This window comes from Capra hircus, chromosome 15, assembly GCF_001704415.2.
Source record: "Capra hircus breed San Clemente chromosome 15, ASM170441v1, whole genome shotgun sequence".
Taxonomy (NCBI): domain Eukaryota; kingdom Metazoa; phylum Chordata; class Mammalia; order Artiodactyla; family Bovidae; genus Capra; species Capra hircus.
This window is the reverse complement of record NC_030822.1, coordinates 39,508,643-39,532,838: the sequence shown is the minus strand read 5'-3', so window position 1 is coordinate 39,532,838 and position 24,196 is coordinate 39,508,643. Positions and strand designations below refer to the sequence as shown.

Here is a 24,196-nt window from a genome sequence, read left to right as displayed (position 1 = left end):
AATAAGTAGACCTCACCACCAATGAAGTAGTGTCATACCTTTGGGTAACATGATTGCCAGATGGAATTGCAGTTGTTTAAGTCCTGTGTTGGCCCCATATCAGTCAGGCTGTTTTCTCATTGCTGATTTTCTGCTCAGTGATAAATACTTGGCAGTTTTTCATTAATGAGGCTCTGTTTGAGAAAGTACTTAATTATTTTAAAATTTAATACCCTTTTTATTCTTTCAGGGCAAATAACTGAGTTCAGGATATAGTAGAAAACCACATCAGTTCACATGTATCAATTTTCAAAAAGAAAATAATCAACAAATGTTTGCAGTACCTACATTTCAGGCTCTCAGCATGGAGATAAGACTATTTGTGGGGAAATCCCTGACAGTCCAGTGGCTGGGACTCTGTGCTTTCACTGCTGAAAGCCCAGGTTCAATCCCTGATTGGGGAACTAATATCCCACAAGACGCATGGCACAGCCAGCAACAACAAAGACTAAATGTGATTAGGTCTCTGCCCTTTGGAGCACACAATCAAGTAGAATAAGATGTGCAAATAATCAGTGTGCTATGGGATCAGAGTTCAAATAGAGCTCTCTACAACTCTAGGGACAGTCAGGAATGGTTTTCAGAGTTTACATTGTTCCTGGATCTTAAGGAATAAGGAGTTTGTTAGGTAAAGAAATGGGAGAGGTCATTCTAGGCTGACGGACTAGCGTAAGAAAATGATATATTTAGAGAACAATATCTCAAGATCAGGGAACCAACCACTCAGGCGTCACTATAAGCAAGCATTTACTGATCTGTATTTCAGTACGAAAGCTCAGAACCTTGACAGAAAGGAGACTAGTTGGCTCCCACACAGGAGGCCTTGTGCCTATTTCAAAAGCTTTTTGTTCTGTCTTGTAGTAGCATTTTCTGTGTACCATCAGCCAGCACCTCTGCAGCCCTGAGCTTTCTGACTTCTTTTGGCTACTGAAACCGTCAGTGCCCTTCGTTTCCTGTTTCCAAAGGAGTGAGGCAGAAATGAAAAATCATGTCTGATGATTTTTCTTTTATCAAATTATGTCATATTTATGCAGTTTTGAAATAGATAGCTTAATTATCCTGCCATTAATGTTTTCAATCCTTAATAAGAACAGCATCCTTTTCCTTAAGTGACTTGAACAGTTCTTTTGCTCAGGAAAGAATGTGACTGTGACTTACTTCTCACTATGTTTGTTACTACCAGGTAAAGTTTGCCACAGTCACGAAGCACTTTCTGTCAGAAAAAAAAAAAAATTACTCAAATTACAAAAGTATTATCTTTGATACTACCTATCATTTTGGTGCAAGTAGGGATTTTAGGAGAAGTCATTATGTCAGCCATCACAAGCTATATTTTTTGTGGCATTGGGTATTGTCACAGGATCATAAATTTTTGCTGTGCATAACTATCGGCTTATGGAAAATAAATGGAATTTCCAAGTGAAAAGAGAAAAAAGAAGATAGTGTGGCAATGCTTACTGCTCTACTGCAAATACATGCCCTTTGTTATTCCAAATGGTTGGTAGAGCTTCATTCCTGATATGATGCCCTTGCTCAAAGAATAAATGTGTCATATAGCAAATCGTATTTGCAAATCAGTTAGCCTCGTTAAGTACCAGGACCAATGTATTCCTAACATTCACCCCCTCCCCAAATTCCTTAATTTTATTATAAAAATTTGTTTCTCACCAAACGACAACCTCTAAAAGCTTATTCCATTTGGTATAATTTTTTAGTGGCACTCTTTGCTGTGCTGTCCATTTCATTGTGCTTATAATATTTATAAACAAGTGCTGAAATTTCATTTAACAGACAGTTCATCTTTTTGTGTGACTGTTTATTTGTTAATCAAATAAGCTTTTTACTTGTTAATCAAATCTTCTGCTTTTATTATATTTACATTTTCCCTATTGTTAATTTAATTTTTAAAATTAACCTGTTCTTCTCTTATGCAATTTGCTCTGATGTCTGCTGCTATGTACATTTCATTCCTCCTTCCTTCTTTAATCTTACCTACCAGTGCATGGGTACAGAGATAAATGTTTTACTCAGTCCAATCCCAAATCTTCAGCTAAGGGAAGAGTCCATAATCAAGGTACTGTATTATTTGTCCTGATGTATCACTGTTTTTAACCATCTTCATATGAAGGTATATGTGTTACAAGTGACTTTTTTCACATTTGTTTGTCAAATTGTATTCTTTATTCTCATCCACATTCTGAATTTCCTCTGTGACTTCATTTACAAAAAAATTAACACTTGCCATAGTATCTAAGAAACTTCATAGGTTATAATAGATTCATCCATATTAAGCAGAAATTACAAAACCTTTTCTTGAGAACTGGTCTTCTGACCCTATAGATGCTTATAAAGAGAGAAACAGATATGACATTATCATGGTAACTTCTGGTCACCTAGAAACATGGCTTGATTTAATATTTGTCAAAGATTAAAGCTTCTCAAAGAGCCTTTCCAAATCTAAAGAAAGCTCTTTAGGGAAGCAGTAGCAGTGTTATGTACCCCTGTGACTCCATCACCAGCCTGACACCACAGTCTATGGGCATTTCTAAGGACCTCTGTCAAATTCAAGATGTATTATATGCCTTTGTGTTTAAATATTTAATATTTGATAGTCTAACTTGCATATAAAATGCTTGATTTTTCTAATTAATATAATTAAGGTCAACTTAAGAGATTATTCCTAGTAGCTTAGCTTTGTCTTTCCCTTAGAAGACATCTGCTTCTGACTGTCCCTCTTAAATAAAGCCTCCTAAGAGTGAAATGTACATTACTAAATGTATAACTTTTCACCGTTTCTCCTGGATACTGGGGGGGAAAAGATAAAAATATAATCTTTACTGACTTAAAATTATATCATTTTGGCATGATGTACAAATATTAATTCTAAATCCAGCCTCAAATTTTAGTGGGTTTAGTAAAGTTCTGATTTACTTCTTAATATGGATTTCTTATTGAACTGACTAAAGCAGAAGAATGTTCCTTCCTTCTTTCCTGAAGCCATGAGGAATTTACTCCCGTGTTCTCTTCCCTAGGCTTCATTATTGCCTCCTGCCCACATTTTTTTCTTTCCTAGAGTCAGTGCACTCTATTTGTGATCTCAGTATGTATTTATAAATACTGAATTCACATCAGTATGCAAAAATAGAATTGACTTGGGTGATTTCTTAAGTTCCTCTGAGCCAAATGCTTTTTGGAAACGCTATGTTGAATAATGCTTATATGATGCAGATGACCAACATGATATGTGATTACTTAGATGAATTAATTTGCTATTACCTCTAAAACCGTACCTGCAGAGCTTGCATCTTTTTCCCTATCCAGTGGCATTCTCACATCAGATTATCTCACTCAACTGTTTTGACTTTTGTGAAGGTGTTTGGGCAAGTCTTCGCTCTAGCACTCGCCTGATCAGCTCTCCAACATCCTTCATTGATGTTGGCGCCCGGCTGGCAGGCAAGGATCACTCGACCTCCTTCAGTAACAGCACTTACCTGCAAAACCAGCTCTTGAAACGTCAAGCAGCCCTTTATATATTTGGTGAGAAGTCACAGCTAAGGGTAAGATTTCTTTTTCTCACTTAGAAACTTCATGGATACAGGAAGGCAGGTTCTAAAACTTATTTCATAAACCAATTTTCCTAGAATTTTTTTCTTTTTCTTTTTTTTTTTTTTTTTGCAGCTTGGATTCTTAACCTGGAGTTAATAATCAATCTCAAAAAAATTAGCTCATGAATATGTTTACATATGTTTGTCTGCCTGTACTTATGTAGAAGGAGATACGTATGCATACACACATATGCATATTTATTACCCTTGAAAAAAGTGCTTAGTCATAATCATTTTCTTTTTTCTTTTGTTGAAGTATAGTTGATTACAGTGTTAATTCCTATTTTACAGCAAAGTAATTTGGTTACTCATATTGTATACATTCTTTTTTTAATATTCTTTTCCATTATGGTTTATCATAGGATACTTTTTTTTAATTGGAGGATCATTGCTTGGGACTTCCCTGGTGGCTCAGATGGTAAAGAATCCACCTGCAATGCAGGAGACCCAGTTCGATCCCTAGGTTGGGAGGATACCCTGAAGGGCATGGCAACCCACTCCAGTAGTCTTGCCTGGAGAAGCCCTGTGGACAGTGGAGCCTGGCGGGCTACAGTCCACAGGGTCATAAAGAGTCGGACACGACTGAGCCACTAAGCTCAGCACACATATATACATTCTTTTTTTAATATTCTTTTCCATTATGGTTTATCATAGGATATTTTTAATTGGAGGGTAATTGCTTTACAATGTTGAGTTAGTTTCTGCTGTACAACACCATGAATCAGATATAAGTATGTATATATTCTTTCCCTCTTGAGCCTCCCTCCAGCCCTCTAGGTCGTCATAGAGCACCATGCTGATCTCCCCATTATACACAGCTTCCCGCTAGCTATCTGTTTTTCACATGGTAGTGTATATGTCGATCCTACTCTCTCAACTCATCCTCCTCCTCCTTCCCCGCTGTGTCCACAAGCCCATTCTCTATGTCTGTGTCTCTCTTCCTGTCCTGCAAACAGGTTCATCAGAAACATTTTCTAGATGGATATATATATGTATTAATATACAATATTTTACTCTTTCTGACTTACTTCGCTCTGTATGACAGATTCTAGGTTCATCCACATCACTACAAATGATCCAATTTTGTTCCTTTTAGTGGCTGAGTAATATTCCATTATTATATTCTTCACTGTTAATGAGTAAAGAAGTTGTGGTACATAATCATTTTGAAAATCAGCATAAACATCAAGACTGTTAGGGAATATACATTTTAAAAAAGAAGAAAGAAGGCTATTCAGGCTGTGGTTTTCCACTCTCTCAGTTCAGCTTCCAGAATCTGTGCCCATGGCAAAACAGATGTTTCTGTTCTTCGTAAACCTTGATAAAGCTATAGGAAGGAGGACGAGTGGAAAGAGGAGTATGGCACTGCATATGGAAGCAAGGGAAGGCTGAGGTTGTACTTCTTAGGTTACATTTTTTTAAGATTTCTCAAGGCTATATAGAGAGACACATGTCCTCTAAGACATGTCAGAAAATGTAAAATATTAATTAGCTGCTAATCAACTTTATTCTTACTTTTCAATTATGCTAAAGAGCTTCACTGTGCTCAAGTCCTCTAAATTGTAAAGACAGTCTCTATCTCCAAAAGCAACATTAATTATTCTGGATTTAATGTTTTGCAATTCACACATTACAAAATAAATTTCATCGTTACTGACAGGTGTGTGGGAAATAAAAAGCATTTGTTAATTAAGAAATCCTCTCAAGTTTAGTCCAGGGCTCCGGTGAGCACTGGACAATCTAGGCAGACCTTCAGTTGAACTGAAGAATGGAGGCTGCAAGCAGGATCCCTCAGGCTTGGTCCAAAGGATGCCAGAGCCTGCGTCAGCTCCTCTGTGGCAATCTAGCTGGCACTTCTCCCGCTGCCTGGACTGCTGTAGTCACTTAGTCTCCAGGCTTTAGGGTAGAATGAAACTGCTGGGTAATGCTCAGTTTTTAAATATGCACACGTGTCTTCTGATGCAGCAGGTAATCTTACGTCCAGAAAATAACTGGGATGCTTTTCAACAGTAGCCCAGGGAGGCCTGCACAGCCTCCTTGGCACCAGTGTCTTTCCCAGAGCACAGACTTCTCACACTTAGGCACACCACTTATGATCTGAGTCACTCCCCAAGGTTTGTCTCCTGAATGCACATTGCTACCATTCCCTCTGCACATCAGTCTTCAGATAAGCTGTCTGATCAGGCATATACAAGTAAGAAAGACTGGCCACGAAAGACCCTTCCTCCTCTCTTTCCTCCCTTCTCTCTTTCATCAATACAATATTATATTTAAAAAGCATAATTCCATAATCCCAAACAAAATTTATGGCACGTTATTTATTAGGATTTTCATGTATTCCATTCACGTTTTTTGTTGAACTCCGTCTGTAGATGTGGGTGCATGTCTGTTTGATGTGTGCCTCAGTCTGGCCAGCACAGTGCTGCCTAGCTACAGCTCCACACCTTTTTCTCCCAGCAAAAGGAACCCAACACAGGAAACCCATAGTGAGAGTGACTTATTCTAAATAATCTGGAATTGGCTTTATTTACCATTTTTAATTCATATACTTTAATATCTTGGTGACAAATTCCTTATGACAGTGTGTCTCAACACTATGGTTGATAACTCCTGCTTTATAAGATAAGTATGAAAGTGTTACTCTGTTAGTCACGTCCAACTCTTTGTGACCCCATGGACTATAGCCTGCCAGGCTCCTCTCTCTCTGGAATTCTTCAAGTAAGAATACTGGAGTCGGTTGCCATTCCCTTCTCCAAGGATCAAACCTGGGTCTCCTGCATCGCAGGCAGATTAATGTCTGAGCCACCAGGGAAGCCTCTTAAGGTAAGTATACCTACCTCAAGTTTAGATCGGAAATAGAAAAGAATCTAGTTGTCCTGAAAAATAAACTATTTTTCATGTATTAGAAGTTGTTTTTTTTTAATTTATATAACACACCATTGTAAATCAATTTAGTATACTTCAATTAAAAGTTTAAAAAGTAGGTAACAAAAAAAAACCTGCTGTATAGCACAAGGAACTATACTCAGGAATATAGATGTTCAAGTATCTTGGTAAGTATATCTGGATTATAATAAATGTTTTGAATTGTATGTAACTTTTAAAGTAAAGCAAAAAAAAAGGTTAAAAAACTTGAAAATGTGACTGAAATTTTACACATAGTTGATAAACCAAAATATCCAACAATTTGGAAAATTATCCAATGATTGAAATAATTATGAAGTCTATTATATATACAACATGGAAACATGTTATGACTTGAGATAAAGAACCTAGCAGTATGAGAACATGAGTTCCTTTCTGTTTTTCTTTATCATCTATATGTAAAATTACAGTAGCATACAGCTTTTTTATTTTTATTTTTTATTGAGATACAATACAATCCACTAGAGGATTTTTCCTACATTTTAGATTATTTCTTTAGGGTAGCTCCCTAAAGGTGGAATTACTAAGACAAAGAAACTTTTTTCTTAATATATGTTGGAAATGCTTTTTAAAGGGAAAAAATAAATCTTGGGAGTTTTTGCTTTTTATTTGAAAACTTTTATAGACCTTTAAAAAATACTCTAACCAGTATAAAGCATGAAATGCACCCTATTATATAATATTTGGCAGCAATTTTGCTTAGTTGTGATAAAATACAAATAACGTAAAATTTACTGTCTTAACATACACACTTTAGTAGTGTTAATCACATTCACGTTATTGTATAGTCAGTCCTCAGGAAACAGATGATCCCGTTTCGAGTAATTTAGGCAGGATATGAAGAAAGTGAAAAGAACATGAGAAAATTCATTCATTCTTTGCCATAAGAAGCTGGAGAACTTTTAAATCTTCAGAAGTAGGCAACTAGATGATCAGAATAAACTATTTCAGTGAGCCATCAATTTAGCGTTCTTTAGTTAATATTGAACACTCACCTGGAAAAACTCCATGTGCATTAAAAGTACAAAAATTCTGTATGAATTTTTATTTGAGTAAAAGTACTGAAATAAATATAGATTGAAATATATGTCATATTGAGTGGAAAAAATTGTCCAAAAGTTAGAAATCAACAAAGCCTCTCATGTTTTACTGTATATCATTTTTTTTTTATTGGCTTTAAAAGAATAACTACAATATTAGTAGTCTTAGGAGAGTGAGACAGTGATTTCTATTTCCTTCTCAATGTTTATCTCTGTTTTTTTTCATTTTCACAGTGGCTTTGTTTTACTTGCATAATAAGAAACAAATGTGTATGTCTATAAACTTTAAGTTGTAGAGCTTTGGAAGCTCAATAGCATATTACCTTTTAATTGTAACGTACATCTTTGGGAGATTTAGTTTACAGTTTTGGATTAGTCATGCATCATTGGTTCCTCTTTAGACTTCCAGGTTCATGGCCTTATAAGAAAGTGAAAGTGAGGTCGCTCAGTCGTGTTCAACTCTTTGCGACCCCATGAACTGTAGCTTGTCATGCTTCCCTGTCCATGGGATTTTCCAGGCAAGAGTACTGGAGTGGGTTGCCATTTCCTTCTCCAGAGGATCTTCCCGACCCAGGGATCAAACCCAGGTCTCCCACATTGTAGGCAGACACTTTACTGTCTGAGCCACCAGGGAAGTCCTCATGGCCTTTATAAGTGGCTTCTATTTGGTGCTATAAGCTCCATCAGATAGATTCCAGTCTACAAGTAGCCTCTTCAAGTTTCAGAGTGAGAAGTCAAGTCAAACCACTAGACCTTACTGAATATCTCTTTCCAGCAATATTGACGCATTAGCCACACAAGATTGAGCTTCTTGACCCATTGCAGCCCCTGCAGGTTCCTTGGCTCAACTGACTATGTATTATTAAGCATTAACCTGTTGAGAACATTGCTCTTCTACCTGTTAACACTTCATCTGCTTAATTCTCTGCATCTTCATCCACAGAACTTCAAGTTAGAATTTGCTTTAAATTGTGAGTTTGTTCCTGTTGAATATCATGACATCCGACAAGTGAAAGCCAGTTTCAAAAAGCTGATGAGGGCTTGTGTTCCAAGTGCCATCCCTACTGACTCAGAAGTGACCTTCCTAAGAGCGCTGGGAGACTCTGAGTGGTTCCCACAGGTAATATTTGGAACAGCTTGTCTTCTAACTCAAGGAAAGAGAGTCCCAAGGGGATATACAAAATTGATATTTGAGGAAAAGAATATTGTATTCCCCACTACCTGACACTCTCTCCCCTTCTTGTGTGTCCTCTATAAAAGCCTTTCAGTTCCAGGGCACCACTTGATGTAGGAGGTGCAGGGGTGGAATTCTTCATCCTTGGGTTTTTCTCTGTTACTGAAATTTGGTCTCCATAGGATGCTAAGAAAGATTATTGTTTTTAGGTGAAAACTTTTTGATACGTAACAAATTTAATTAACATGTATTTATAAGGCTTCTGGTCTGTCATTAGCAGAGTGATAATCCAGGACAGAACGTGACTTCTATGTGGCTCCAAGGGCCTTTTCCTCTTACTTTTTCACTTTCTTTTTGTCTCTACCCATTCCATCTCTCTGGATTTTGGATTCATCCCCAAACCAGCCCACCAAAGGCACATTGGATGCCCTGAAGCCTTCTTAAGGTTTAGGAAAAAACCATTTATCCTTCCTTCAGCTAAGTCAGTCTTGTGATGTTTTCAACTGAACTCCTATCGAGAAATTAAGGAAATAGGTATGCCAGCACGTAACCTACATGTCTTCCAAACCACAGAAAGAACGGTATTTATGACATGCATGTTTCAGACACTGATGCAGACATTTGGCCAAGAGCCTCTCTACAGTACAGCCGTGTCTTTAGGCCCCTCGCGCTTGTTCATTACTCCTTCTCCCCCTGACAGGAGTGCACAGCCCCTCCCTCCCCTGTCTACATCAACCTCCAAGTCTCTGACTCTTTTTTTTCCCCCTTCCTTGCTTGAGGAGGAAAATGGATTGTTTCCCACAGTACATGGGACTAAAAAGGGGGAGAAAAAAGCCAGGAAATGATGTAAGAACCCAGGGCAGTGACTATTCTCAAGGTACTTAAACTCTAGGAAAACAGCCACATATATACTTAGCTATAAATCTGTATGAGGCTGTGTTAATTACTGTTAAGGCAATTCAGGATACTTTGAAGTAGCCATGGAAGCTGAGCAATCCTTCTGTCCCTTCTGTTCCTAAGCTATGAGCCCCAGCCCCAAAATGTTCCCACCACTCAACCTATCCATCTGTTTCTGCTATTCTGCATTCTGCTCCTTACTTCATAGTGGATCCATATCAGAAATTAGTGACTAAAAACAATGGAAAACATTGTCCCACTGGAATATTGGCAATTTAAAAGTTAACTTAGAGAAAATGCTAACTAAGCCCAAGAGAATTCAGGCCTGGTAATAGTTGTGTTATAGGAACTTTTGGGTGAGGAGCTTCCCATTCCCGGAGGGGACACCTGCCTTTTTCCTGTTTTTAAAATAGCCTAGCTCTTTAAAATATGTTGGTGGGGGTGTTTAAATTCCAAGTTGGATTCATTCTACAAATTATGTCAAGTAAGGCTTAAAAAAATTTTTTTAAATCAGAATGTTACACATTTAGTTTTGAGATCTATATGCTCTGCTCACAACCTAATTGTTCATTAGGGACTTTGAGTCAGTTGGCTTGCCTCAAAAAGCTGAGCACAAATGCAAGTTTTCTTCTCATTTAATACACAGTACAAATACTTAAGTGTACAATTCACATTTGATAGAAGCAATATCTTTTATAATTTCTCTAGGGAGATGCATTTTATATATATATTGTAATATTTTTCTTTCTCCTAAGATTTTTGGTATGGATATTTTCTCTAGTATGAGAGGTTTTTAAAATTTAAAAAGTGTATAGTTCAGTTAAAATGAAAATGAAAAATACTTTTTAGTATATTTACAAAGTTGTGCAGCCCTCTGAGATAAAACATACTACATCATATAAGAAACTTTAAATCCAATAACTGTATTGCAAGGGCCACTTAAAACTGTCTTTGCCACTCCATAGAATTATAATAGCTTTTTGGCTTTGAAGGGAATCATGAGCTCAATTTACTTCAATAAGTATCACTTGAACACATTGTTTTAAATTGTGTCATTGTTTAATCTTGATTTTGATGAAGAGTTTTAATTGTTTATAATTTATATGATTCTTTGTTGTTGAAATATTTTATCCCTAACTTGTTTGATTATCTAAGGCTGATAGCAAGAGTGTCTGTTCTTGGTGCTCAGAAAGCACTTGGTCTAAATGTGGCCTCTGTTCCTTTTTCGTAGCTTCATAGGATATTGCAGCTGGCTGTGGTTGTTTCAGAAGTACTTGAGAATGGTTCCTCAGTTTTGGTGTGTTTGGAAGAAGGCTGGGACATCACTGCACAAGTAAATTATTAAACCATTTTCTCTGATAGTTTTATATTTGTATTTCAATTGAATTATTTTAAAATTCTGCAGGTGAATCTTTTGTATGATGACTAATGTGTTTATGGACACAGAATGTACTCTGTTAAACACCACCTGGTATCCATCAAAAAGCTCTGTGCCAGGAGTTGCTAGGCCCTCCACAGCCTGAGCACTCTGACTCAGGTCATCAGGCTCCACAGAGCATCACCACAGATGTACCATGCAAGCATGACCAGCAATGTAGGACACAGGCCATCTTTCCTATGTTTTCTCAGTTCTTTCTCTGGTTCTGTTAGCCCCTTCTTTACTCACCCCAAAGTATGAGTGTAATCTACAGGAAAACATTAGTCTACATCTCCCAGGAGATGTAGGTTTGAACTGATCCTCTGACCTTATTGATTAACCTAGGAGAAAGCCACAGTCAGCAAACTGGCCAGACAAGGGTTAAATTCTTAATTCTCTGTAGAAAAATGTAACAAAAATGAATTTGAGTCTTACTTTTTAATGGAAAGCTTGTAGAATTAATACAGTTAGTTGTCCTGGACAGGTTAGTGAACAAATTTGCTATCCAAATAACTTTGCTTGTAGAGTAGCCGTCATCAAAATGAAGTGCTTTGTCTTAGCAGTAGGAATTTTTCGGGACTGCAAGTAATGAAGTATCCAACCTGCTTGTGCCCTAGGTGACCTCCCTGGTTCAGTTACTCAGTGACCCCTTTTATAGGACACTCGAAGGCTTCCGGATGCTGGTCGAGAAAGAGTGGCTCTCATTTGGTCATAAATTCAGTCAGCGGAGCAGCTTGACCCTCAGCTGTCAGGGCAGTGGTTTCACTCCCGTCTTCCTACAGTTCTTAGATTGCGTACACCAGGTAAGTAGAGCCAGTTTAAATCGACTAGATATGAAGAAAAGAACAGAACTAGCATTTATTGAGTATTGCATTGCTGTGCCAGGTATCTTTGTGCCGCAACTCTGATGGACTCAGCCATAGACTTGATGAAATCTCAGCAGTAGATGTCTGGGAATGGAAAAGAAAAAGAACTAGTTGATCTCTTTTTTTAGTTTCTGTTTGTTTATTTATGGCTGCGCTGGGTTTTCATTGCTGCACAGGCTTTCTCTGGTTGCGGCGAGCAGCCTTCTCATGACAGTGGCTTCTCGTGTTGCAAGCCAGTGCTCTAGAGTGCTGGGGCCTCAGCAGCTGCAGCACACAGGCTTCATTACCCTGAAGCATGTGGAATCTCCCCAGACCAGGGATCAAACCCACGTCCCGTTCATTGGCAGGCAAATTCTTAATCACTGAACTGCCAGTGAAGTTCAAACTAGTTGGTTTCTGAACTTAAGACAGCTGAGCTGGTTGTTGAGCTTGATCCCAAGTGAAGGGGTTATTCTTGTTTAGTCACTAAGTCATGTCCTACTCTTTTGCAACCCCATGGACTATAGCCTTCCAGGCTCCTCCATCCATGGGATTTCCCAGGCAAGAATACTGGAGTGGGTTGCCAATTTCTTCTCCAGAGGATTTCCCAACCTGGGGATCAAACCCACATCTCCTGCATGGCAGACAGGTTCTTTACCACTGAGCCACCAGGGAAGCCCCAAGTGAAGGGGTCAGCACTCTAAATTACCACCTACCAAGAAGAGGAACAAACTTGGGCTTATTCTCTAAGAAGATTTGTTCTAGTGTAGAATAGCAAAAATCTCTAGGTGATGGTGGGGCTTGAAATCCTACACGTGGTCTTCCCAGTTGGGGAAAACCCTACCTTGTGCCTGAGAATTTAGGAGAGGTAGAAAGAATTAGGGCCTGACCAGGCAAGCCTCTGAGGTTGAAAACAATGGCTCAGTTCTACTGGGTGACATAATCAGGACTAATCAAAGAGCCAGATAGAAACAGAGGTATGTAATGCAGTCAGATCCAGTGGGAACAGGAGATGTGAATGTTCTGGGCTCCCTCCTACCTTCATCTCAGGCCTTGGTCAGGATTGGGCTTGAGAACTGGATGGCACTGAGTCTGCAAGTTGAAGGTATTGGCACCAGTGGCTAAACTGGCCTGGAAAGAACAAGGTTCATGCTTTCAGCTGTGTTTCATCAACAGTGAATGGGTTCTGACATGTCACACATATTTGTCAGAATGATGAACCTCTTTGAAATTGAAATACCTTGGCCTCAAGTATCTATTGAAAGGAAAAGTAAAAATATTTTTAGGAACCAGTTTTGGAACTCAGTCATCTTATGTATGGTTGTGTTTTGATTTGTATTCTATTAATCACTTCATCAGCTTTATCAATTCACTTTATATATTTAAAAAGTATTTAAAGTGTATAATTCAGTAGTTTTTAGTATGTTCATAGAGTTGTACAACTACCACAAGCAATTTCAGATTGTTTTATCACCCGATAAACTCCATACACGTTAGCAGTGACTTGTACACCACCCCCGCCTGGATGCCATTCCCAACATACACACACACTGGAGGTTATGTTTTTGATTGCTCTAGAGCTTTTTAAAGACCTACTGAATAATTTTAATTGATTTGAGCAGCATCTGGAGAAGCTGGCCGCAAGGTTGAGCTTATGCTTTTAAACTCTTTGTAGCAAATGATATATTTGCTTCCTGTTGGAATATTAGCGTTTTGATTCAGATTCCTTTCAGCAAATAGATGAGGGAGAAGCGTGAAGCCCATTGTCTGTGAAACAAAAAACTTAACTGAGACCAAAGGAGATGTGCAGGCATCTCTTCTCACTGCTGGACAGGTGAAGGCATACCCGTTCTTCATGGAGCACTTATCTCACACTTACTATGCTAACCGAGTGCGCCAGGCTATTTCTTGCCTCCCTGTCTGCCTCCCACCCTTGCAGTCATTGCTAATACTTCTTGACCACTTACTGTTATGCCAGGCACTGTTCTCAGCACTACATTTCATGATTCTTTCTAGGTAATCTTTGAACCTTTTCCAGGCCTCTTCGTTTGTATTCTAATGAACCATCTACAGACTTCCTTGATAGCATCTATACACGAGGATCTATCAATAAATGTCTGTCGCCTTCTACTTAGACTGAGAATTCTTGGGAGCAGGGTCTGTGTCATAATTAGTCTTCATATCCCTAATATCTAATTATAATTTCAATCTCTGGAGTGTAGTATACCCTCAGTAAATACGTACAACAAATGAATACATGTAAATTTGAATGACCACCTGGTTCAGCCTTATTCAGGCTCTTGTTACCCTTCATCAGGACCATCTCGGATATCCAAAGTACAATTGCTAGTAAAATCTTCTGAATGCTCAGATATGATGCTTTTATCCTCTTTTACAAAAATCTTTAAAGCAGACAAACTTTCAGTGGCTCTGTGTCATAAAGAATTACTCACATCCAACTTGACTATAATACTGTCAAAAATCACTTGAAAGGTTTTAAGTCTCCTCACTGGATGTCTGTGTTGTCTCAATAAGTACACTCAATCAGTTTTACCCCTCCATTAAAATAATATCACTGTTTGTTCAGTTAAATACTAGATGAAGCAACTGACTTTTAATGTCTTTGGCATATAAAAATGTGTATCTTTAACAATTAAAGTCACAGTCTTCATAATGTGGTGTTCACACTTAAAGAACATGTAGGGATTAAAAAGCACAATAGAAAAAAATCAATAAAACCAAGAGCTGGTTCTTTGAAAGGGTAAACAAAATCAACAAACTTCTAGCCTGGCTCACCAAAAAGAAAAGAGAGAAACCACCCCTCCCCCCAGAAAAAAAAAAAAAAACAAAATAAGAAATGAAAAAGGAGAAATCTCAGCTGATACCACATAAATACAAAGACCATAAGACAATACTATGAACAATTACATGCCAACAAATTTGACAAGCTAAAAAAAAATGAACAACTTCTAGAAACGTTGTTGTTTTTAGTCACTAAGTCTTGTCTGACTCACAGGCTTCCCTGTCCATGGAGTTTCCCAAGCAAGAATACTGGAGTGGGTTTCCTTCTCCAGGAGATCTTTTTGACCTAGGGATCGAACCTGTGTCTCCTGTATTGGCAGGCGAATTCTTTACCATAGACGACCAGGGAAGCCCTCTAGAAGCATAAAACTCACCAAAATTGAATCAAAAAGAAATAGATAATTTGAACAGAATGATCACTAGAAGTGAAAGAACCTGTAATTTAAAAAAAAAAAAACTCCCTACAAACAAAAATCAGATGGCTTCACAGGTGAATTCTACCCAATATACAAAGAACTTATACTGATTCTTCTCAAACTCTTACAAAAGTTTGAAGAGGAGGGAACAGTCCCAAAGACATTATATGAAGCCACCATCAGTTACCCTGATACCAAAACCAAAGATACCACTAAAAAAGAAAATTACAGGCCAGTATCTTTGGTGAATATAGATGCAGAAATTCTCAACAAATGTTAGCAAACTGGACCCAACAACACAGGGAAAAGATGATACACCTTCATTTGAGATTCATCCCAAGTTTACAAAAATGGCTCAACATATGCAAATCAGTGTGACGTACCACATTAACAAAGACGATCAAAAACCACATGATCATCTCAGTAGATGCAGAGAAACCATTTGGCAAAATTCAACATCCATTCGTGATAAAAACTTTTACTGAAGTGAGTTACAGTGGACCTATCTCAACATAATAAAAGCTATTTATGACAAACTATAGCAAATATAATACTCAACAGTGAAAAGCTAAAATCTGGAGCAAGGATGCCCACTCGCACTTTTATTCAACATAGTATTGGAAGTCCTAGCCACAGCAATCATACAAGAAAAATGAAAGGTATCCAAATTGAAAGGAAGAGGTAAAAATGTCACTATATGCAGATGACGTGGTACTATGTATAGAAAACACTACAGACACCATACAAAAACTACTAGATCTAATAAATTCAGCAAAGTACCAGGATACAAGACTAACATTCAGAAATTGCTTGTATTTCTTTACACTAACAATAAATGTCAGAAAGGTAGTATAAAAAATAATAACTTTTAAAATTGTACCCCCCCCAAAAAAAATGCTAGGAATTAACCAGACCAAGGAGATGAAAGAGTTATACACTGAGAACTGTAAAATATTAATAAAGGAAATTTAAAGAGGCTTCACAGAAATAGAAAGATATACTATGCTCTTGGATTGGAAGAATTAATATTGTTTAAATGGCAGCACTACTCACAGCAATCTACAAAATTAATACGATCCCTATCAAATTACCCATGACATTTTTCACAGAACTAGAATAAGTAGGAAGCCTAACTGTCCCAGATTTCAGATAATACTACAAAGCTACATTAATCAAAATTGTGATATTGGTACAAAAAAACAGACACATGGATAAATGGAATAGAATAGAGAGCCCAAAAATAAATCCACACACCTACCTACCGTCAGTTAGTCTTTGACAAAGGAAGCAAGAATATCAAATGGGAAAAAGTCTCTTATGTGGTTCTGGGAAAGTTGGACAGCTGCATGTAAACCAGTGAAGTTATAACACACCCTTACACCATACACAAAAATAAACTCAAAATGGCTTAAAGATTTAACCATAACACCATAAAAATACTAGAAGAGAACATTGACAAAACATTCTCTGACATAAACTGTACCGTTGTTTTCTTAGGTCAGTCTCTCAAGTCAATAGAAATAAAAATAAACAAATGGGACCTAATCAAACTTACAAGATTTTGCACAGCAAAGGAAACCATAAAAAAAAAAAAAAGGCAACCTACTGTATGGGAGAAAATATTTGCAAATGATGTGAACAACAGGATTTAATCTCCACAATGTACAAACAGCTCATATGGCTCAACAACAAAAACAGCCCAATGGAAAAATGGGCATAAGACCTTAATAGACATATTTCTTCAAAGAAGATATACAGATGGCCAGTAGGCACATGAAAAGATGCTCAGCATTGCAGATCATTAGAGAAATGCAAATCAAAACTGAAATGAGATACCACCTTCACCCATCACACCAGCCACCGTTAAAGTCTCCAAATAACAAATGGTGGCGAGGGTGTGGAGAGAAGGGAACTTTCCTACACTGTTGGTGGAAATGCAAGTTGGTGCAGCCACTGTGGAAACAATATGGAAGTTCATCAGACACCTAAAAACAGAATTACCATATGATCAGTAATCCCACTCCTGGGCACATACCTGGGCAAAACTATAATTCAAAAAGATACATGCACCCCTAAGTTCATAGCAGCACTATCCACAATAGCCAGGACATGGAAACAACCTGAATATGAATGGATAAGGAAGATGTGGTACCTATATGCAATGAAATACTACTCAGCCAAAAAAAGAATGAAATAATGCCATTTACAGCAACATGGATGCAACTAGAGATTATTATGCCAAGTATGTCAGAAAGAGAAAGACAGATACCATGGGGTGTCACTTCTATGTGAAATCTGAAATATGGCACAAATGAACTTATCTACAAGACAGGAACAGACTCACAGACATAGAAATAAAACTTGCGGTTGCCAAGGAAGGTGTGGGGAGGAAGAGGGATAGATTGGGAGTTTGGTATTGGTCAGTGCAAACTATTACATTTAGAATGAATTAATGACAATGTCCTGTCATGTATAGCACAGGAAACTATATTCAGTCTCCCAGGATAAACCATAATGGAAAAGGATATTTTTTTAAAATGTACTTCAATGAGAGGAATGGCAGGTAAACTCACCCATGTAGACTTTTTTTAAATAAGAATTAAACTGAACCCATGTCAAGTTTTGGGGTTTTTTTGTTTGTTTGTTTGTTTGGCCATGCTACACAGCTTGCAGGAACCTTAGTCCCCTGACCAGGGATTGAACCCAGGCCCTCAGCATTGACAGTGCAGAGTCCTAACCACTGAACCACGAGGGAATTCCCCCATCAAGCTTTTCTTACATAAGAGTTAAACTGAGAATAGGCCATTTGTTTATAAACTTCTTTACTAAGCACTTTAAGGTATTATCCATAGGCATTTGAAAATATCCATATTTTTGTTTTCACATTTTTATCCTAAAATTAACTTAATTTTTTTTCAGTTAAAATGAAAGTTTGTAACTGTTCCTTTTTTGCAACATGTTGAAGTGATATCCTCTGATTTCACAGCATGAAATAAAGTTTAAAATAAGTAAGTTTAGGGACTTCCCTGGTGGCCCAGTGGCTAAGACTGTGCATTCACAATGCAGGTGGCCTGGGTTCTATCCCTGGTTGGGGAACTAGATCCCACATGCCACAACTAAGACCCAGTGCAGCCAAATAAATAAATATTTAAAATAAGCAAATTTAACTTCTGCTTCCACAATAAGGGATTAAGACTCTAAAGACAGCTCTCCCCCACCCCACCCACCCCCAGAGCATAATTGTAAACTCAGACATGGGGAAAGGAAACATTTCAACAAATGGTAATAGAATAACTGAATATCTGTATAGAAAACTATGAACCCCCAATTCTTACATCATTCACAGAAATTTGCCTGAAATGGATCATAGACCTAAATGGCTAAAGGAAATTTTTCAAGTAGAAAATAAATGATAAAAGAAGGAATCTTGGGATATCAGGAAGGAAAAAAACAACAAAGTAAAATATGAGTAAACACAATATACTTTTCTCTTGAGCTCCCTAAATTATTCTTGAAGCAAAAATTATAACACTATTTGATGTTCCCAATATAGGTAGAGGAAATAGTTATGGAGAAGGCAATGGCATCCCACTCCAGTGCTCTTGCCTGGAAAATCCCACGGATGGGGAGCCTGGTGGGCTGCAGTCCATGGGGTCACTAAGGGTCGGACACTGAGCGGCTTCACTTTCACTTTTCACTTTCATGCATTGGAGAAGGAAATGGCAACCCACTAAATTATTCTTGAAGCAAAAATTATAACACTATTTGATGTTCCCAATATAGGTAGAGGAAATAGTTAAGACAATTGGAAATGGAGGGGCACAAAGGGATGTGAAGGCAAGTAAGGTTTCTACACTTCACTGAAGCTGGTAAAATACAAACACCGGTTGACCATAACAATATATGTAGTGTAATATCTAGAACAACCACTAAAAAAGCTATATAAGGATATACTCTCAAAAACACTAGAGATAAGTCAAAATGGAATTCTAAAAAATGTTCAAGTAATCTATATAAGGCAGGAAAAAAAAGGGAAAACTATATAGAACTGAAGACAAAACGTAAAATGACAGACTTCAGCCTTAACATATCAATAATTGCATTAAATGGAGACAGTCTAAACATAACATGACCTAACAGCATACATTTTATAAGAAACTCAGCTCAAATATGAAAGTATCATTATAGAAGTTTTATTTATCATAGCCAGAAATTGCAGGGGAGAGAGGACAGAATGTCTTAAAATAGGTAGATGGCTTAAAGACTGTGGTATATCCACACCACAGAATACTGCTCAGCAATAAAAAGGGGAGAGCTGCTGATAACAGGCAACAATTTGAATTGGATCTCAAGAGCATGATGCTGAGTAAACAGTCTCAAATGGTCACACACTATGATTCCATTAGCATAACATTTTCAAAAATGATGAAATTATAGCGATAAGACCATTAATTATTGATAATATCAATTATTATTAATACCCAATTATTATTAGGTTTGGAGATAGTGGGGAAAGGAGAATAGGTATGACTATAAAAGGGTATCATGAAAAACCATTATCCATCAGCTGGTGAACAGATGAACCAAGTCTGGTATATGCTCACAGTGGAATGTTAATCAGCAAGCAAAGGCAATGAAATAATACATACAACATGGACATGTCAAAAGCATGATCCATGAAAAAAGAGAAATCTCGTCACAAGGAGAATTTGTTTTTCTTCTCATTTTATCTGTATGAGATGGTAGATGTCCGCTAAACACACTGTAGTAATCATTTTATGATATATGTAATTCAGACAACCATGCTATATGCCTAAAACCTTTACAGTGATGTATACCAACTATTTCTCATTAAAACCAGGGAGAAAAATAGGTTAAAAAGACTACAGACTACACACTATATGCTTATAGGATATCCTACAAAAGGCAAAATAGTGGTAGAAAAATAGATCGGTGGTTGCCTGGAACCGGTGGTCAGGGCAGGGAGTCAACTCCGAAAGGGCATGAGCAAACGTCATAGGATGAGGGAACTATTCTGCATCCTCATTGTGGTGGCGGTTACACCACCACAATTACACAAACGTGCGACCAAAACGAGTCAACCTGTATGCTTAAAATAGGAGCATTTTAGTATATTTAAATTGTACTTCAATGAACCTGAAAAAAAAAATATTTTAAATAGTAACTCCAACCTGTCAGTAAACTGGAGTTCTAAAAAAAGACGACTGCTCTCTAGTTTCTCTAAAGAAAAACTTGCCGGTGTGATACCCAGAGGGCACTTATAAACCTGGCTGCCTGCTTTCTGGAAGCTCAGCAAGAAATAGGTCCAGGAAAATCCCAGTGAAGTATGCAGGTTTTTACTTTTTCCATACATTGTCAGTCTCATCATTAACGTGCTTGTGCACAGGTGTCCCCAAGTCCAGAACTTACCAAGTTTGGTTTCTCAAAACAACAAACCTCTAGTCTTTTGCCTGCAAGAAGGTAGTCACGTGACTTCATGGGGTAGGAAAGGACCCTGGAAGTCTTAGCACTGCCTCTAGACTTGCAACTGTTCTCATTTTTAGCCCCTATTTTACCCCTTTATGGGCTTTCCTGGTGGCTCAGAAAGTAAGAATCTGCCTGCAATGCAGGAGACCCAGGTTCAATCCCTGGATCAGGAAGATCTGGAGAAGGGAATGACAACCCGCTCCAGTATTCTTGCCTGGAGAATTCCGTGGAAAAAGGAGCCTCGTGGGCTACAATCTATGGGGTAGCAAAGAGTCCGACACGACTGAGCGACCCCATAAAGGGTGTAACACTTACCCTTTATAGCACTTGGGCTTCTAAGACTTTTGGGGTTTACAGAGCAAACTCTTCCTTTTCAAATCATTTTCACCCTACAGGCATCCTAGTATAGCTTCTTATCTTCTGTCATTTCCTGGTATTCTTACATTTTCCATCTTTCAGAATTTTCCTACTCTTCTCCTGTCTCCTGCTCCCTTTCTCCCCACCTCCTTTTCGACTTTGTACCTTTTAAAAATTCCTTTTCTTTACTTGAGGGAGAGTTGCTAGGGGTTGTGTTTGTGTGGCTGAACTTGGCTTCAGTTAAACACACTATTAAAGGTGTTAAACACCCACATTCAATTTGCAGAGCTCTGCATAACTAAATATTCGCGTCAGCAAAGGAATCCACTCACAGGCAGAGTCATGGAATATTCTCATATAAGACATACTGTCCTCACAGATGGGAATATCATTGTGTCCCAAGTATAATAATAATTACTTGAAATGTAATGCTTGTATTTTATTGTTGGGTTGGGTGAGTTGAACGGAAGCATGAGTAGTCTAGAATGTTGGAAAGTAACCTGTGTTCTACAAGAACCTCGTTAGTGGTGTAACCAAAAACAATTCAACGTAAACTAAAATGAAGTATGAATTACATTTCTGTTACCTTTAGAATTCATTACAATAGATGCTTAAACTGTGTATTGTTAAGTTAGATAAAGGAACTTGGGGCATATGTTTAATTTTTGGAACTTTCTTATTTTAAATGAGTTAAAATGTAAATATTCTGTATAAACCAGTTAGTTCTGAAATTGAAAACAAAAGTTGACTTTTAATGAAAGCTCAATTAGTTGCAGGTGAGTGCTTCACAGGATCCAAAGACCCTTTAGTATGATTTCAAATCTGGTTGTACCATGTTAAAAAAAAAAAAAAAAAAAAAAACAATTAAAATATAAATTTTTAAAAATTTGTCTGAACCCTTCAGCTTAGTATCCTAATAATTACCTGAGTGCAGGCAAGTCATGGCAAAGTGAGTATATGACATTAATTGCAGTATTTAAAGAATGTTTGGCTGTGATAGTTTTGGTGAAGTAGATTATTCTGTGCTGAAAGGGATTATATATTTATTCAAAAACAGGAGACTATAGTTAACAGACAATGCTTATGATTCTTGCTGACTTAATTATACGGTAGTGTTTCCTCATCTCTTACGTACTGGTTTTAGGCATTAGAAAATGCCTTCTTGGAATACCTTTCAAGTGAACACTAATGCTCTACATGACTCTTCTCTGGCAGACAGTTCGAATTAGTGCTGTCCTCAGTCTCTCAGGAGCACGAAACAGAGCGAGGCCCAAGAACATTTTAAAAAATAAATGCAAAATTATGCTGCAGCAAGTGAAACTTTCCCAGGTGGAATGTGTTCACTGCTTATTAACCATTTCTAACACACTGAATGCCAAAAGGCAATCCATGGAAGTATGCTTAGACTTGCCCATTAGTACTAATAGAGTTACAAAGAAAACAGATGAAGCACTGATCCTAAATTAGAACTGCCTCATCATATAAAAAGCCATTGTTTACGCCAGTATATCCAGGTGTCAGATGAATTATAAACGCTGGATCACTGTTTCATAATAGCAACATCTGGCAGATTTTTTTGTTGCTTCCAAAAGAAATTGGCTTAGCTCTGATGATATCATTACAGGATGCTTCCTTTTCTTAAAATAGTTGAACCAAACTTAGAAGGAAAATACATCCAAAAAATGTGTTTTAATTACCTAAAATTTCTTTCTAAAAGTAAGGGGGAAACATACATATAATATGAATTTGAAAACATGGCATGTAGGAAAGCATCTCCTTTATTCCAGCATTAGATTAAATCTTTGAGTGCATCTTAGGACTTTCTCATTATTTCCTACTTGGAACAAAACAAGTAACAGTTATAACTTTGCCTTTGAAGTTTGTTCAGTTTGTAAATTGACTCACTCTGGTCTGACTTCCTGATAGGAATTCTCCTCACAGTTATCACATGCCAGCACTATGCTAGCACTATGCTAGGTCCTGTTCCAAAGAGAAAAGCTATTTGCCTTTTAGAGATGTGAGCTTTCCCTGTGAGTACATATTTGAGCAGCTAAGCTGCCCCCTCACATAGGTCAGTTACTCTAAAATGTATCCATGAATGTTGGCAAAATAACTGCATTTAATGGATTCATGGTATATTCAAGAGTTTCTGGTGTCTGCCTGCTTCCCAGTCAACTGAAAACTGGCAAAACTGGCATACTCTAAACTATTTTATAACAAAGCAATTGCACGTTAAAAGCTTTTAATGTTTGAGCCCATAAAGTACGTTTGAGTTTGCATATTAGTCTCATTTACTAATTTTTGATCTTTAACAAATTATTTAACCTCTTTGTACTTCAGTTTCTTTATATATATATATATATCTCAGAAGGATTAAAAATCTTATGTGAAATGATTGGCACAGAAGGTACACAGTTAATGTTTGTTAAATCTTAATGTGTGAAATAACAAAAACTAGTATTAGCTACCTGTTTTTTCTAGGGTGTGTCTGCTGCTGCTGCTAAGTCGCTTCAGTCATGTCCGACTCTGTGCAACCCCATAGGCAGGATGTGTCTTGTATACTCATAATTTTTAAAATGTTGATACCATTAAATACAGGTTCTCTTGTAGCTTAATATTTGTAATTCCTGAAATAAAATCCAATTTTAACTTATTATATTTTATTCCCAAAATGTTGATATTTCCTGGGATTTGAGTCATAGCTTATTTTTATGAGTCTTTAAATTTTACAAAGTACTTAATGGCATATGGGCAAAAAGTAAAACCCTATAAACTCATATTTCTCCAGATTCCATTTCATATTTTCTTATAAATAAGTGAAATTGGAAGGTTTTAGTACTTAATGGAAAATAAAACCAAAAATACCTCAAACAGGTTGGTCCTAACATTTTAAATCTGTATTTTTTTTGCTCTTTATCAAGATAAATACAAAGTTGTTTTGAACAACAGAATCCAGATGATGATTGAAAGGGGCCTAAAACTCTTTTCATCAGCATATTTGGGGAAATGCTCACATAGAATTAATTTATAGGCTGAGATGCCTATCATTCCCAGTTCTGCATAATACAGTACAGCTAAGTTTATTTGAAGCAGACTTGCCTTTAGGCAAGTTATAGCCAACAATAAAGAAAACTAATGAAACCAAAAGCTTTTCTTTGAAAAGATCAGTAAAATTAATAAACCTCTAGCCAG

General features: G+C 37.3%; 1 protein-coding gene across 2 annotated transcripts in view; it reads left to right on the top strand.

Annotated features, from left to right (window-relative positions):
- Positions 1–24,196, top strand: part of SBF2 (SET binding factor 2) — a 495,886-nt gene that overhangs the window by 450,285 nt on the left and 21,405 nt on the right. For both annotated transcript variants that reach the window (XM_018059528.1, XM_018059527.1), the window contains 4 exons: positions 3,412–3,596; positions 8,553–8,729; positions 10,912–11,013; positions 11,715–11,900. In XM_018059528.1, the coding sequence (XP_017915017.1) occupies positions 3,412–3,596; positions 8,553–8,729; positions 10,912–11,013; positions 11,715–11,900 (650 nt within the window). The remainder of the gene's footprint in view (positions 1–3,411; positions 3,597–8,552; positions 8,730–10,911; positions 11,014–11,714; positions 11,901–24,196) is intronic.